The following is a 14,498-nucleotide window of genomic DNA, read 5'->3' as shown; positions in this document are numbered from 1 at the left end:
GTCGTGTGTTCTCGCCTTTCCCGCCAGGGGGAGCGGGCCCGGGGCGGAGGCGGGGCCCAGGTGGGAGGGGGACCCGGGACGGAGGCGGGGCCCAGGTTGGGGCGGGGCCGGGCCCAGGTACAGCGGCCCTGCGGCTGGCGCGGCGGACGGGATGAGGCGCTGCAGTCTCTGCGCTTTCGGTAACTTCCGGGCCCTGGCGTCTAGTCTCCTTCCCCTGGGGCTACCCTTGCCCCGTCCTACTGCCCGCGGTTAACCCGCCGCGAGCCGCCTCTCCCCTCCCCGCCCGACTCAACCCTGCCCTCCCCCGTGCTTTGCAGACGCCGCCCGGGGGCCCAGGCGGCTGATGCGTGTGGGCCTCGCGCTGATCTTGGTGGGCCACGTGAACCTGCTGCTGGGGGCCGTGCTGCACGGCACCGTCCTGCGGCACGTGGCCAATCCCCGCGGCGCTGTCACGCCGGAGTACACCGTGGCCAATGTCATCTCCGTCGGCTCGGGGCTGCTGGTGAGCGGGGCAGGCGACCCGGGCGGGGGCCGGGCTCCCGGAGAGCCCAGCAGGCCAAAGGCTTTGTGTCTTCCACAGAGCGTTTCCGTGGGACTTGTGGCCCTCCTGGCGTCCAGGAACCTTCTTCGCCCTCCACTGGTGAGAGGGACTTCCTGGAGCTTTTAACGAGTAGGCTTGAGTCAGGGAAATGGGGGCTGACTGAGCTTGGTCTTTCAATAGATTGGAGGAGCCTCAAATAGAGAAACTGGGTGTCTAGTCACTGGGAGAGTTAGCCAGGCCCAGGCTGCTCACCCTGATCTCCTGTCCCTGCCAGCACTGGGTCCTGCTGGCACTAGCTCTGGTGAACCTGCTCTTGTCCGCTGCCTGCTCCCTGGGCCTCCTTCTTGCTGTGTCACTCACTGTGGCCAACGGTGGCCGCCGCCTTATTGCTGACTGCCACCCAGGACTGCTGGATCCTCTGGTACCACTGGATGAGGGGCCGGGACATACTGACTGCCCCTTTGACCCCACAAGAATCTATGTGAGCACTTTCTCTTCCTTCTTGTGGTCTACAAAGCCTCGGTCCTGCCCTTTCAATTTCCCCTATTTGCTGCACTTGCCCTACTCCCTCCTACTCCCCATCCTTCTTGCTTTTCAGGATACAGCCTTGGCTCTCTGGATCCCTTCTTTGCTCATGTCTGCAGGGGAGGCTGCTCTATCTGGCTACTGCTGTGTGGCTGCACTCACTCTACGTGGAGTTGGGCCCTGCAGGAAGGACGGACTTCAGGGGCAGGTAAGGAAGGTGAACAGGAAGGGTTCATTCCACAGAGATTGGCTGTGTTGAAAAGATGCTGACCTGCAGGGTGCGGAGGCTCACACCTGTAATCCCAGCACTTTGGGAGGCTGAGGCAGGCGGATCACTTGAGGTCAGGAGTTTGAGACCAGCCTGGACAACATGGTGAAACCTCGTCTCTACTAAAAATACAAAAAATTAGGTGGGGTGGCGGGCGCCTGTAATCCCAGCTACTTGGAAGGCTGAGGCAGGAGAATCGCTTGAACCCGGAAGGCGGAGGTTGCAGTGAACTGAGATCGCGCCACTGCACTCCAGCCTGGGCGACAGAGCGAGGCTCCGTCACAAAAAACAAAACAAAAAAAAGATGCTGACCTATCATTCAGGGCGAGGGTGTCTAACTCTACCTTCTTCTGCAGCTAGAGGAAATGACAGAACTTGAATCTCCTAAATGTAAAAGGCAGGAAAATGAGCAGCTACTGGATCAAAATCAAGAAATCCGGGCATCACAGAGAAGTTGGGTTTAGGACAGGTAATGGGCCTTGAAGGTGGTGGCCCGGGTAAGAGTGGGGACAAGGAAGTGCTCTTAGAACTGGGTCTAGGTCTTGCCATGCTGCTTTCCCCTCTGACCTGGGTTGGTTCTCCCCTCTGTCCAGCAGGTGCTGTTCCGAGACTCAGTCCTAAAGGGTTTTTTTTCCCACTAAGCAAGGGGCCCTGACCTCGGGATGAGATAACAAATTGTAATAAAGTAACTTCTCTTTTCTTCTAATTGATTATGATTCCTTTTGAGGAAAAGGCACTGTGTGGTGTTGGGAATGACTTTGATCAAAGAATACAGTGGTCTCAATTATTTATAAAACTTTAATGAGGGAGAGGCCCTAACTCTTCCTCAGCTCTACCGACTACTGAAAGGAAAAGCTGGTGCTGGGGAGCCCTCCACACCACTGACTGATGAATTTCAGCACGTCCTGGCACACTGGGCTGTGGGAGGTCTGTGAGCAAATGGAAGAACATGAGAGGAACTTGTTAATGCTGGAAATAGAGAGAAAATCAGCTCTATCGCAGGCTTCAGGGTCTGCATCTGCCTTCCTGTAATCCCACCCATCTTTCTAGTGTGTATGTGGGTTTTTTGTTTGTTTGTTTTGAGACGAAGTCTTGCTTTGTTGCCCAGGCTGGAGTGCAGTGGCACAATCTCAGCTCACTGCAACCTCTGCCTCTCGGGTTTAAGCGATTCTCCTGCCTCAGCCTCCTGAGTAGCTGGGATTACAGGTGCATGCCACCACACCCGGCTAACTTTTGTATTTTTAGTAGAGACAAGGTTTTAACCATGTCGGCCAGGCTGGTCTCAAACTCCTGACCTCAGGTGATCCGCCCACCTTGGCCTCCCAAAGTGCTGGGATTAAAGGTGTGAGCCACTGCACCCAGACTGGTTTTTTTTTCTTTTTTTTAGTGCTGCCCTCTCTGCCTTCATTCTTCAAGTCCCCCTCTCTAACCTTGATGGCCATAAGGAATTTATTCCAGTTGTCCTTGTTAGCAGCCTTCCCTGGCCGCTTAAATTCAATTTTGTTCCTCAGAATGGGGTATCCTGTGGAGGAAGAAAAAAATGATGAACTGGGGTTTGAGAGAGATTGAGGAGGGAAAAATGAGGAGCAGCCTGGTGGGTAGAAAGCACGGTCCTGTCTTTTGTACCCTTTACTGAATCCTAGTAAAATTAAGTTTATTGATCCTGCTGCTTTCCACCCACCACAGGATCTGGGGTGCTGTAGGCTTCTATACCTGTAATAAGGCAGGGCAGGGCTCGAACCCCAGTGCTCGCTGCCACTAGGGAGGCCTCGTAGGCGCCACGCTCATCCCGAGGCAGAACCTGCTCCAGCCGCTGGTCCATGGAGACTGTAAGCACCCAGTCTCGAACCTCTTCTCTCTCAGCCTCCTGGAAAGGACATGAGGGAGTGGTAGCTTCACACAGGGCAGGGCAGGGCAAGTTGGGGTGGATGGGTGAGGAGGGGGTTTGCTAAGCCCTCATCCTGTAAACCAGCTTTTAGCCACGAATCCTCCTTGGATTGGGGGATGCAGTCACAGCCTTTTCTTTCTACTTTGCTTCTACTTTCACTGAAAAAACAGTGAGGGCTGAGGTCCTTCCAAAGATGGCAGCACAAAGATATTCTCCCTCCTCAAGGCACTCACACTGGTGAGGCCTTCCGGTTTTCCAACCCTGTGCCCTTACCGGTACATGCTGCTTAGCTGGGAGTGGCACCTCAAAGGGAATGTCTGTATCCTGAAAATCAGAGTGGTCAAGGCCATCTAGAGTCCCTTCCTCGATTGCCTGCAGTAAAGTGGGCAACCATGAACTAGGAGGCACAGCTCGCGACCGGCAAAAACCTCCACCCTCGGGGCACAGCTTCCCTACTCACATCGGTCAGGTCCAAAAAGCGATTGAGGAAGATGAATGCCATGTTATCCCAGCCAACTGCCTGCAGCAGAGAAGAGTTGCAAATGGGAGTGAACAAGCTGGGTTTGAATGCTACTTCTCTGGGATCCAGATGCAAATGGGAGTGAGCAAGCTGGGCTTGAATGCTATTTCTCTGGGATCCAGGGAGAAAAATCCAGGAAGACATAGGAGGACTACATCCTCCGTAACATCAGCCCTACACTCAGCTTTCCTCTACCAGAGCAGAAGGGATATTCTATTTTCCAACCTTTGATTTCCTCCTATCTGCCCCACCCTTCCTTGTCCCAGCTCACCTTGGCAGCAGTGCCTGCTTCATAGAAGGCTTTGTCTACAGGTAGTAGCTGGGTGTGACGCAAGAGTGAAACAGAAAGCCTGGCAGCCACGGTTTCCTGGGATTAAAGTCAAAGCATTATGAATATGGCACTAAAGTGACTGAGCTACCAGACCAATGATCCTGTAAGGCAGCCACAGAACTAAAAAACAACAATTATTAAACTGCTCTGGATCTCAAGCTGTTCTGGGTCTTAGTTTTTTTTTTTCTTTTTTTTTTCTCTGAACAAGACACCTGGGCCTAGGTTCAATTCTTTCATCCAGGCTGGAGTGCAGTGGTGCCATCTCAGCTCACTGCAACCTCTGCCTCCCGGATTCAAGCAATTCTCGTGCCTCAGCCTCCTGAGTAGCTAGGACTACAAGCGCACATTACCATGCCTGGCTAATTTTTATGTTTTTAGTAGAGATGGGGTTTCACCACGTTGGCCAGGCTGGTCTCGAACTCCTGGCCTCAGGTGATCCACCCGCCTCGGCCTCCCAAAGTGCTGGGATTACAGGGGTGAGCCATCGCACCCACCCACCTAGATTGTTTCTAAGGTTCTTTCCACTTCTAGAATTCTATCATCCAAGTACATGAAATAAATATACAGTGAACAGTCAAAAATAAGCCCAGAATATGTGTACATTGTAAGAGGTGAATAAAGAAATCATGGGATTTGGATGTTTAAACATAATGAGGCTGAGGCTGTGTCGGCACAGAGCCCTAAAAAGGTCGGAAGAAGAAAACCTCAACAAGGGCTAAAGATTTGTTTAGACAGAAGAGAAGCTGAAAGACGGGGAGATTCAAGAGCCCAAGCTGAAGAATCCAGAATGTGAATCAATTCAGCTTTATACATTTGCAGATGAGCCCTTCTGACTGAGTGCTCCTCCGCCCCCCTACATCTCACCAGCTGTTTGACACTCTGGGCTGCAGAGCGCGTGGCATAGTAATGAGCGATCAGCAGCATCATCTTGAACTCCTCATGGGCTGGAGAGTTTGCCTCACTGGACTTCACCAGGTTTTCACACTAGAGGAGGGAGACAGCACAGCCTGGCTCAGGGGTCAGAGGAGTGCCAGGGCCATAGAGTGGTCTCTGATAGCCACCTGGCAGAGGAAGGTAAAATACATCTGAGAATAAAGGTTTATGTGCATCAAAGAAGAGATGAGGACAAGGACAGATGGAGCAGCCCTTTCGCTTCCTCACCAGGTTGAAGAGAACATCTCGAAGATCAGCCCAGCTATGATAGGCCTCGGCACAGTTGGTTCCAGGAGAGCTCACCATGTCAATGAAGATCCTTTTGTAGATATTGAAGTTCTAGAGGTAGAGGGAAGAAGGGGATCTGAGAAGGGCATAGCTAGAAGAGAAAGTCAGTGGAAGTGGGGCCAAAGGGAGGAGAAACAGGCTTTGTGTGTAGAAATGGGTATGTGTGTGTGTGCAAGGGCTGGGGGACAGTGGCAGATTTTTATTTTTTTTATTTTTTAAATTTTTATTTATTTATTTATTTTTGAGACAGAGTCTTGCTCTGTTGCCCAAGGCTGGAGTGCAGTAGCGTGATCTCGGCTCACTGCAAGCCCTGCCTCCCAGGTTCACGCCATTCTCCTGCCTCAGCCTCCCGAATAGCTGGGACTATAGGCGCCTGCCACCACACCCAGCTAACTTTTTATATTTTTAGTAGAGACGGGGTTTCACCGTGTTAGCCACAATGGTCTCGATCTCCTGACCTCGTAATCCGCCTGCCTCGGCCTCCCAAAGTGTTGGGATTACAGGCGTGAGCCACCGCGCCCGGCCAACAGTGGCAGATTATTAAGTGCTGATTATTGTTAATGAAGTAAATTATTTTTAAGTGCTGATTATTTTTGATAAAGAGAAAAGAGGAAGAAATAACTTTCTTAGCTGGTGCTGTGTGAGTGTGGGCAACTGTACAAATGTAAATGCAGAGTCACAACATTGTGACTCAGATCAGGGAGCAGTGTTCATTCTCTGGAGGAAGTCAATAAAGGCCCTAGAGGTGTGTGCAGGATTCATCTCTGAAAGACAGGTGCCTGTGTATTTGCTAACAGCATGGGGAGCTCCACGGGTGTTTCTTCAAACAGAAGTTGGAAGTTTCTGCAAACCTCCCCATGCTCTTAGCAAATACACAGCCTCCACAGAGGCTGTACATTTCTGGAGATGCGTGGGGGGCTCTGGGCATGACGTTCTCTAAGGATAGAATCCTATGAGAAGATAGTTCCTGAGAAGATAGGTGGTTCTAGAGGAGAAAGAGCTTTCTTGTGGAAACATTCAACCCAAGGAGAAGGCTGGTACCTGTGGGTTAGCAGGGGCTCCGTGCTGTACATACAGGGCCAATGCCTGGGCAGAGCTACCCTCCCGGATCAAGTGAGTTGCATACAAAGCCACGTACTTGTGCAGAATCTTGTAGTTCTGTACAGGGGTGGAGGAAAAGCATGAGTGAGGTTTGGATCAGCAAGACCAAGCAGTGAGGTGACTTGAGGCCATGTATTTGTTGAGGGGAAAAAGGGTGTATGCAAACCTCTGACCCCAGTTTCAGACTGAGCTTCTCTGATGCCCATTAGAAATCTTTGGGCTTTGGGTTTTTGTGGAGGTAGGAGAGATGCATCTTTAAGGCAGGTGGGGAATCAAGGGAAAATGTAAAGAAAAACTGGGAATGGGAAGAGAGCAGTACCTGCTTGGTAGCTGTTTCAATGCACTTGTCCCACTGGCCCTGCTCCACATACAGGTCCAAAGCAGCTATCACATCCACACCCACCAGCTGGGCCAATGGAAGACAGAGTTACAAGAGAAAAGAGATGACATGAGGGAAAGAAGAGGGAGAGAATCTTGTGAGTCTCTCCCTGCATTCTGCCTCCTGCTAACTCTCCAAGTCTCACCGAGTCCACTTTGCCCTGGTTCTTGAGGAACTCTTTATAATGCTGGTCCACATAGTCTTCATACCTGTGAAGATGTTCAGAGAGCTCCATCTTCATGTTCCAGAATACCAACCCTCCCGGTAAGACTTTCTCCCAGTCTTTACAAAAGGAAGTAAAAGAGAATTTCGCAGTAAGAAGGGGTTACAAGCTTACCTGGGATCTAACTCCTTAGCTACACGCTTCGCCTTGTTCCACTCCTCACCCTCGATGAAAGCATCAATTGCTTCCTTGACAAGGTCCAGATTCAGATAGAGCTCTGCAGCCTGCACAGTGGGAAATCAGCGTGGAGACTTTCTCCTTGCTCCCAGTCTTCCCACTGTGAGCTCTCCCATCTGTTTCCCCAGGACTGCAAGCCATGCCCACCAGGAGGCCCACCTCACACACCTTCCTGGGTGTAGATGTCACCCTTGCACCCATCTCTGTGAAATCTATTTCTGTTCCATCTCAGCATCCTACTTACTGCACTGTGCTTTCCAATTCCAATCAGCTGGGGTCCTACAGCCAGAACGACTTCCATATTACGTTGGGGAGGCAGAAACTTGATGGAGAGTTCAGCTGCCTGAGTGGTTGAACAGAAGATGGAAATGGGTAGGAGAGACAAATACTGCTGAGTCCTCAGCCTCATCCATTTCATACATTTTTCTCCTCCAGATGCCAACTTTTTCTCTTACTCTCCCCTTCAACCTTGCACCCTCCTGGGCAAAACCTGGCTCATGGTCCATTAGATCCTTTGATTAGCCATCAGTGGACCTATCTTTCCTCTCAGTTCATTAACTCTTTCAGATACTTCCTGCGCTGCCTGAGGTCACTGCATTTGAACCTTCCACCTTTGACAAAATCATTTTCAAGGTCTTTGTCATAAGTAAAATCTTCGTAGCAGAGTACAGAGAAAGGACTCCTAAAATGAGGAGTCCAGGGCATTCTGTAACTATTTGTGTTGGGCTTTTATGAACTTGTTTCTTCATTCACACACACTGGATTTTGAAGACTTAGTATAAAAAAAGAATGGAAAATATCTAAATAATGTGTGTGAGTACATGTTGAAATGGTAGTATTTTATTTAATTTTTTTGAGACAGAGTCTTGCTATGTCGCCCAGGCTGGAGTGCAGTGGCACAATATCAGCTCACTGCAACCTCTCCCTCCCAGGTTCAAGCAATTCTCTTGTCTTGGCCTCCTGAGTAGCTGGGATTACAGGCACCCACCACCATGCCCGGCTAATTTTTGTACTTTTAGTAGAGATGGGGTTTCACCATGTTGGCCAGGCTGGTCTCAAACTCCTGATCCTCAAGTGATCTGCCCACCGTGGCCTCCCAAAGTTCTGGGATTACAGGCATGAACCACTGCGCCCAGATGAAATGGTGGTATTTTAGATATACTGTGTTAAATAAAATATATTACAATTATTTTCACCTGTTTTTTTTTTTTTTTTTTTTTACTGTTTTTAAATGTGGCTACTAGAAAATTTAAATGACATGTATGGCTTACATTTGTGGCCCGCATTATATTTCTAGTGCCAGTGCTGGTATAGATGGTCTTGATGATACCTTTCAACACTTAAAACTCAGAAATTCTACAAACCCAAGTGTTTAATGAGATCACTCTGTTTCCATTATGATGCTGACATCCTTACCAGATTTCAATTTCCACACAATCCAATTTCGCTGTAGTTTATGCTAATCCCCTCTGGTCTTTCCCTCACCTGTTCTTGCCTCCCTTTCTTACTGTCAAGCCCTTCAAAGCTTAATCTGCCCTGTCTGCATCAGGAAGCCATTTTCTGACTAATCTGAAAAAGGTACAGTCATGCCATGCTCCCAAGTTACATATATCAGATGCTTATTCAATACTGCTGATTAAAATCTGCTAGAACCTCAAAACCAATCATCAGCCCCTCTTTCTACTTCTCTCCCTCTAACTTCTAGGGGTTATTGAGTTTTAAGACCTCAAAAGGCCAGGCACGGTGGCTCACGCCTGTAATCCCAGCACTTTGGGAGGCCAAGGCTTGTGGATCATGAGGTCAGGAGATGGAGACCATACTGGCTAACACGGTGAAACCCCGTCTCTACTAAAAAAAATACAAAAAAATTAGCTGGACATGATGGTGGGCGCCTGTAGTCCCAGCTACTCAGGAGGCTGTGGCAGGAGAATGGCCTAAACCCAGGAGGCGGAGCTTGCAGTGAGCCGAGATTGCACCACTGCACTCCAGCCTGGGCGACAGAGCAAGACTCCGTCTCAAAAAACAAACAAAAAAACCTCAAAACCTAAGGGAAATTTTGCAGGGGCATCACCATACGAATATGTCATTTAGAGGGCCAATCTCACCCCCCTCATGACCCCCACTCACATTTCACTGTATCTAAGGTGTGTAATTTAAACTATACCTGCATCCCAATTTTAAATATATTAAAATATAATTTTATATATATATATATATGTTATTGTTAACTTTATGTATCAATTTGGGCTACAGGGTATCTGGGTATTTGGTCAAACATTATTCTGGGTGTTTCTATAAGTGTTTTTGGATGAGGTTAACATTTAAATTGGTAGACTGAGTAAAGCAAATTGCCCTCTCTACTGTGGATCGACCTCATCCAATCATTTCAAGGCATGAACAGAACATAAAGGCTGGCTCCTTCCCAAGTTAGAGAGAATTCTTCCTGTTTGACTGCCTTTAAACTGGGACACTGGCTTTTTCCTGCCTTCAGATTTGAACTGAAACATCAGCTCTTCTTGGGTCTCAAGCTTGCTGGCCTTCAAACAGGAACTACACCATCAGTTCTCCTGGGTTTTCAGTTTGCCAGCTCACCTGCAGATCTTGGGCCTTGTCTATCTCCATAACTGCATGAGCCAATTCCTTTTAATAAATCTCTTTATATACATGTACACACATATACCTACAGTCATGCATTGTCTAATGATCGGTATGTTCTGAGAAATGTGTCCTTAGGGGATTTCATCATTATGTAAACATCATAGCACAAACCTAGATGGTATAGTCTACTATACACCTAGGTAGAGGTTGCGTAGAGCTTATTGCTCCTAGGCCACAAACCAGTACAGCACATTTCTGTACTGACTACTATAGGCAACCATAACACAATGGCAAGTATTTGTGTATTGAAACCTATTTAAGGCCAGGCGTGGGATCACCTCAAGTGATCCACCCACCTCAGCTTCCCAAAGTGCTAGAATTATAGGCGTGAGCCACCATGCCCACCCATGTGGTCTACTGTTGACCAAAACGTTGTTATATGGCATATGACTGTATATATCCTGTTGGTTTCTCCAGTACAGTATGTCTTATTATTTGTGACACATACTGGCCTGGCTTAATTTGCTGGAGGCTTCTTTTCAGGAAATGTTGGGTGGGGGAGGCGGAGCCCATGCTTTTTTCATGTTCCCTGTCTAGCCAGTTCCTGTGCCTGGAGTTGCCCTTCCAGCTCCTGTCCAAGTCTTCCCTCCTTCTTCACAGAGCCTTCCTGACCCCTCTAGCCCACAGAGATCTCACTGTTCTCTGAACTCTACTTTAAATCATGCACTTTAGTCTTTACTCAGATATGATAGTAATTGAGCCATTTATTGGTCTAATTCCCCTAACTTTTGGCTGTCAGGGCTCTGTCTTATATCCACTTTTACAGCCTTCAGAGGTTCTGGCTCTATCATCCAGCAGGCACTCCATAGATTCCTGCTACCTGATTGAAAATAAAAAGACACAAGAGGAAAGAGCTGCAGATGTGAGAAGCAGAGCCGAGTGTGAATAGAGGCCTAGGGAGAAGGAGGGCCAGAAAGGGCCTGCTGCCCTCACCTTCATCCAGCACTTCTCCGCCAGGCCACTGTTTCCAGAGTCTCGCACTTTGAGGTAGCAGTCCACGGCACGGCTGTACTCTCCAGCCTGCTCCCAGTGTCGAGCTTGTTCCACAAATCCCTCCACACCCCTGTGGAGATGAGAGTGCTGGGACTTGGCATGGTAGGGGGGTAGCGTGCTCTATCCTGTGTATGCCTCATGACCCTCCCAGCCCTGCCAATGCTGCCTGGACCTCTGGCCTCATACCTGGCCCCCTTCTTAGTAGCTTCCCGCTCATATTCTTCCTGCAGAGCCTCCAGCTGGCTGGGCACATAGTCCTTGCAGATGCGCAGAGCGTCACTCCATAATCCAGCCTCCTGCTCAGATTTCCAGGTATCAAGAGGGCAGAGGCAGGCCTGACAGCTTCCCACTGCCACACAGGTGCTCTGGCCCACAGACTCCTGGGTCCTTGGACCTCTCTTCTCCTCCTCTTTCCTGTCTTTCCCACTCCCCAATACTAACCTCCCTGATCTTTCTTCATACCAGGGGTCAGTGTGGCTCTCTGTGGGCTCTTAGAACCTCTCCCCCTCCCCTCATGGCCCTGCATCCAGTGCCCCACCTTATAATAATTGAGGGCCAGGCCTGGTCTCTGGGCCCGGAGCAGCAGCCCTTCTGCTTTCTGAAAGTCCTTCTCCTCCAAGGCCCCCCGGGCCTGTCCCACAAGCACCTCGGCGACACTGTCAGGGTCGTGAGCCTCAGCCACACGCTGAGCTGCCTCCCAATCCTGGTTATGGACAAACCTGCCTCCAGGTGGGGACAGAGGAGAGACTGAGTATAGGACTGAGGCCCCAATAGTGGGAGACAAACAGCCATGTCACTGAGGGGTATAACACTGATTTGTTCTAGGTTTGAATGAAGGTCAAGATAATCATGAAAGATCCTGGGACGGTGACTGGGGAAACAGTATTAAGGAATGTATGGGGTAACTCACATGAGGACTGCCTCCTTGGGTTTACCAGCTCTGATGAATTCAGCTTCAGCCTCTTCGAATTTACCCTACAGGGAGAGAAAGGCAGCCGTGCATGATGAGAAGGAGACTGGCATCACAGGCAGGCATGAGACTGGGGGTCTGCACACCCAGCAGCAGTGCACTAGGGGATGGAATAAGAGGGCTCTGCGGTCGGGGTCCAAATCACACCCATACCTCATCCTCCAGGAACATAGCATATTTGAGATGAACCTCGGGGGTTTTGTGCTTGAGGGCCAGCCGAGAGAGTTCAAACGCAAATTCAAAGGAGCTGAAACAGAAAGTGCAGATAAAGTTTTCTTACTTCATGCTTCCCTTCATAAAAGGAACAAGACAAAACAGAGAAAGGACAGAGTTGAGGGGAGAAAAAGTGACAGATTTAAGGATAACAGATATGAAGTGACAGAAAAGCGTGGAGAGATAAAAAGGAAGACAGGCAGGCAGCCCTGTGAAGACCACGTCACTGTCAGCGTGGATCAAGGGATGCCTGGAAAAGCCTATGCGTTCCCTGAGGCCAGCTGCTCCTGAGGAATTAGTTTGGGCCTGCGAAGGGGAAGGAAGGAGTGAGCCTCGCAGCTCTACACTGACAGGGCTAGGAGGGCTTCTGGTGCTCTCCACCTCTTCCTGAGCCCCAGCTACATTAGCAGAAACAGAGTCTCTCCAAAAAATGAGCAAGACCACCCTCAGCATCGGACTCCACGATTGGCACTGATAACAGTAGCTTGAAAACACTTTGCTCTTTTGGCTATCTTTCTGCACCGCTGCAATAGTACGCATGAATGTCCTGGCTGATGTGCTCAAGAGCATCAACAATGCCGGAAAGAGAGGCAAATGGCAGGTCCTTATTAGGCTGTGCTCCAAAGTCATTGTCTGGTTTCTCATTGTGATGCTGAAGTATGGTAAATTGGCGATTTTGAAATAATTGATGATCACAGCTAGGAAAATTGCTGTGAACCTCACGGCAGGCTAAACAAGTGTAGAGTGATCAGCCCCAGATTTGATGTGCGAATCAGAGATCTAGAAAAATGGCAGAATAGGCCGGGCGCAGTGGCTCACGCCTGTAATCCCAGCACTTTGGGAGGCCGAGGCAGGTGGATCACAAGGTCAGGAGATCGAGACCAGCCTGGCTAACAGGGTGAAACCCTGTCTCTACTAAAAAAATACAAAAAAATTAGCCGGGCGTGGTGGCGGGCACCTGTAGTCCCAGCTACTCGGGAGGCTGAGGCAGGAGAATGGCTTGAACCTGGGAGGCGGAGATTGCAGTGAGCCAAGGTTGCGCCACTGCACTCCAGCCTGGGCAACAGAGCGAGACTCTGTCTCAGAAAAAAACAAAAAAGAAAAATGGCAGAATAACCTGCTCCCATCCTGCCAGTTTGGTTTTATTGTACTGACAACCTCAGTTGGCATCATGGACCATGAAGAAGCAAGACAGCAACACATAGGAGGGAAAATCCTGGGATTCTTTTTCTAGAGATGTAATACATATTTACAAATAAAATGCCTCACGGACTCTGGTGCTTCCAAAAAAAAAGAAAAGTTCGGCCAGGCGCAGTGGCTCACACCTGTAATCTCAGCACTTTGGGAGGCCAAGGTGGGCAGATCACAAGGTCAAGAGATCAAGACCATCCTGGCCAACATGGTGAAACCCCATCCCTACTAAAAATACAAAAATTAGATGGGCGTGGTGGTGCATGCCTGTAGTCCCAGCTACTCGGGAGGCTGAGGCAGGAGAATCATTTGAACCAGGAGGTGGAGGTTGCAGTGAGCTGATATCGTGCCACTGCACTCCAGCCTGGCGACGGAGTGAGACTCTGTCTCAAAAAAAAAAAGTTCACTCTGCATTTGACAGAATCACACTTCCATTACCCAGGAGTAAATTATTGGTTTAGTGCAGTCTGCAGTCCTAGCTTTACAATCTGTTTCCTCTCCACCCTTCTTAGAACAGCCAAAGGTTAAACACTGTTCTGAGCCCCTAGGGAACAGAAGCAGTTAATTTATTCATGCCACTCTATCATGTCCTTCCAAGGATCTTTCTTTCAGTTATACATCAATTTTCTTTCTCTAGATAGTGGCTCTGGCTGGGATGGGGCCAGTGGAGAGAAAGCTTGGGGCCTCACCAATTGTCTGAAGCGTGGTCAACAGCAGCTTCCAGGAGTCCCAGCTTATTAAGCAGTCTAACTGCAGCCTCTCCTCCCAGGCTCTTTGCCCACAGATAGGCCACGTGTTTGTGGGCATTAGCCCCCCCTTGAGTTCTGGCCACCTGTAAAGCAAAGTCACTCAATAATCCTCCAATACAGAGCTTCTCCCTTCTCATCTCTGACCTCGGCTTTGACAAGGATCCAGTAACTGTTCTAAATTGAACAGGAAGAGGCTGGGTGTGGTGGCTCATACCTATAATCCCAGCATTTTGGGAGGCCGAGGCAAGAGGATAACTTGAGGTCAGGAGTTCGAGACCAGCCTGGCCAACATAGTGAAACCCCATCTCTACTAAAAATACAAAAATTAGCTGGGCACAATGGTGAGTGCCTGTAATCCCAGCTACTCGGGAGGCTGAGGCAGAAAAATTGCTTGAACCCGGGAGGTGGAGGTTGCAGTGAGCCAAGACTGTGCCACTGCACTTCAGCCTGGGTGACAGAGCGAAACTCCATCTCAAAAAATAAAATAAAAAGTTAACAGGAAGAGGGTTAAATTTCAGGGTTTCTTAACTTAGGTTAAAGTACTTAGGGT

The 14,498-nt window shown here is 49.3% G+C and overlaps 2 protein-coding genes across 6 annotated transcripts in view; one reads left to right on the top strand and one right to left on the bottom strand.

Moving 5' to 3' along the window:
• Nucleotides 1-79: 79 nt before the first annotated feature.
• KRTCAP3 (keratinocyte associated protein 3) lies at nucleotides 80-2,040 on the top strand. Of its 4 annotated transcripts, none has more exons than XM_004029020.4 (7): nucleotides 80-179; nucleotides 318-502; nucleotides 581-640; nucleotides 816-1,022; nucleotides 1,140-1,274; nucleotides 1,691-1,803; nucleotides 1,931-2,040. In XM_004029020.4, exons 1-6 carry the CDS (start codon nucleotides 152-154, stop codon nucleotides 1,796-1,798), a joined length of 723 nt encoding a protein of 240 aa, XP_004029069.2. In that variant the 5' UTR covers nucleotides 80-151; the 3' UTR covers nucleotides 1,799-1,803; nucleotides 1,931-2,040. The 4 variants fall into 4 exon arrangements, with proteins under 4 accessions (XP_004029069.2, XP_004029067.1, XP_063552065.1 ...); XM_004029018.3 differs by having other exon boundaries at nucleotides 1,928-2,040; XM_063695995.1 differs by having other exon boundaries at nucleotides 1,691-2,040.
• A 74-nt stretch (nucleotides 2,041-2,114) lies between these two features.
• Nucleotides 2,115-14,498, bottom strand: part of IFT172 (intraflagellar transport 172) — a 44,075-nt gene continuing 31,691 nt past the window's right edge. Inside the window, exons 30-48 of one of the 2 annotated variants that reach the window (XM_019021382.4) lie at nucleotides 13,889-14,031; nucleotides 11,949-12,042; nucleotides 11,736-11,800; nucleotides 11,364-11,544; nucleotides 11,012-11,121; nucleotides 10,766-10,895; nucleotides 7,419-7,517; nucleotides 7,112-7,221; nucleotides 6,920-6,983; nucleotides 6,715-6,801; nucleotides 6,336-6,452; nucleotides 5,235-5,345; nucleotides 4,938-5,057; nucleotides 4,014-4,109; nucleotides 3,683-3,742; nucleotides 3,496-3,594; nucleotides 3,048-3,201; nucleotides 2,765-2,856; nucleotides 2,115-2,263 (exon numbers count right to left, since the gene is read on the bottom strand). In XM_019021382.4, the coding sequence (XP_018876927.1) occupies nucleotides 2,174-2,263; nucleotides 2,765-2,856; nucleotides 3,048-3,201; nucleotides 3,496-3,594; nucleotides 3,683-3,742; nucleotides 4,014-4,109; nucleotides 4,938-5,057; nucleotides 5,235-5,345; nucleotides 6,336-6,452; nucleotides 6,715-6,801; nucleotides 6,920-6,983; nucleotides 7,112-7,221; nucleotides 7,419-7,517; nucleotides 10,766-10,895; nucleotides 11,012-11,121; nucleotides 11,364-11,544; nucleotides 11,736-11,800; nucleotides 11,949-12,042; nucleotides 13,889-14,031 (2,022 nt within the window). In that variant the 3' untranslated portion in view covers nucleotides 2,115-2,173. The remainder of the gene's footprint in view (nucleotides 2,264-2,764; nucleotides 2,857-3,047; nucleotides 3,202-3,495; nucleotides 3,595-3,682; nucleotides 3,743-4,013; nucleotides 4,110-4,937; nucleotides 5,058-5,234; nucleotides 5,346-6,335; nucleotides 6,453-6,714; nucleotides 6,802-6,919; nucleotides 6,984-7,111; nucleotides 7,222-7,418; nucleotides 7,518-10,765; nucleotides 10,896-11,011; nucleotides 11,122-11,363; nucleotides 11,545-11,735; nucleotides 11,801-11,948; nucleotides 12,043-13,888; nucleotides 14,032-14,498) is intronic. The other variant, XM_019021383.4, reaches the window with a different exon arrangement.

The sequence above is a fragment of the Gorilla gorilla genome, chromosome 12 (genome assembly GCF_029281585.2).
Source record: "Gorilla gorilla gorilla isolate KB3781 chromosome 12, NHGRI_mGorGor1-v2.1_pri, whole genome shotgun sequence".
In the NCBI taxonomy this organism is placed as follows: Eukaryota; Metazoa; Chordata; class Mammalia; order Primates; family Hominidae; genus Gorilla; species Gorilla gorilla.
This window is presented reverse-complemented; position numbering and strand designations above follow the sequence as displayed.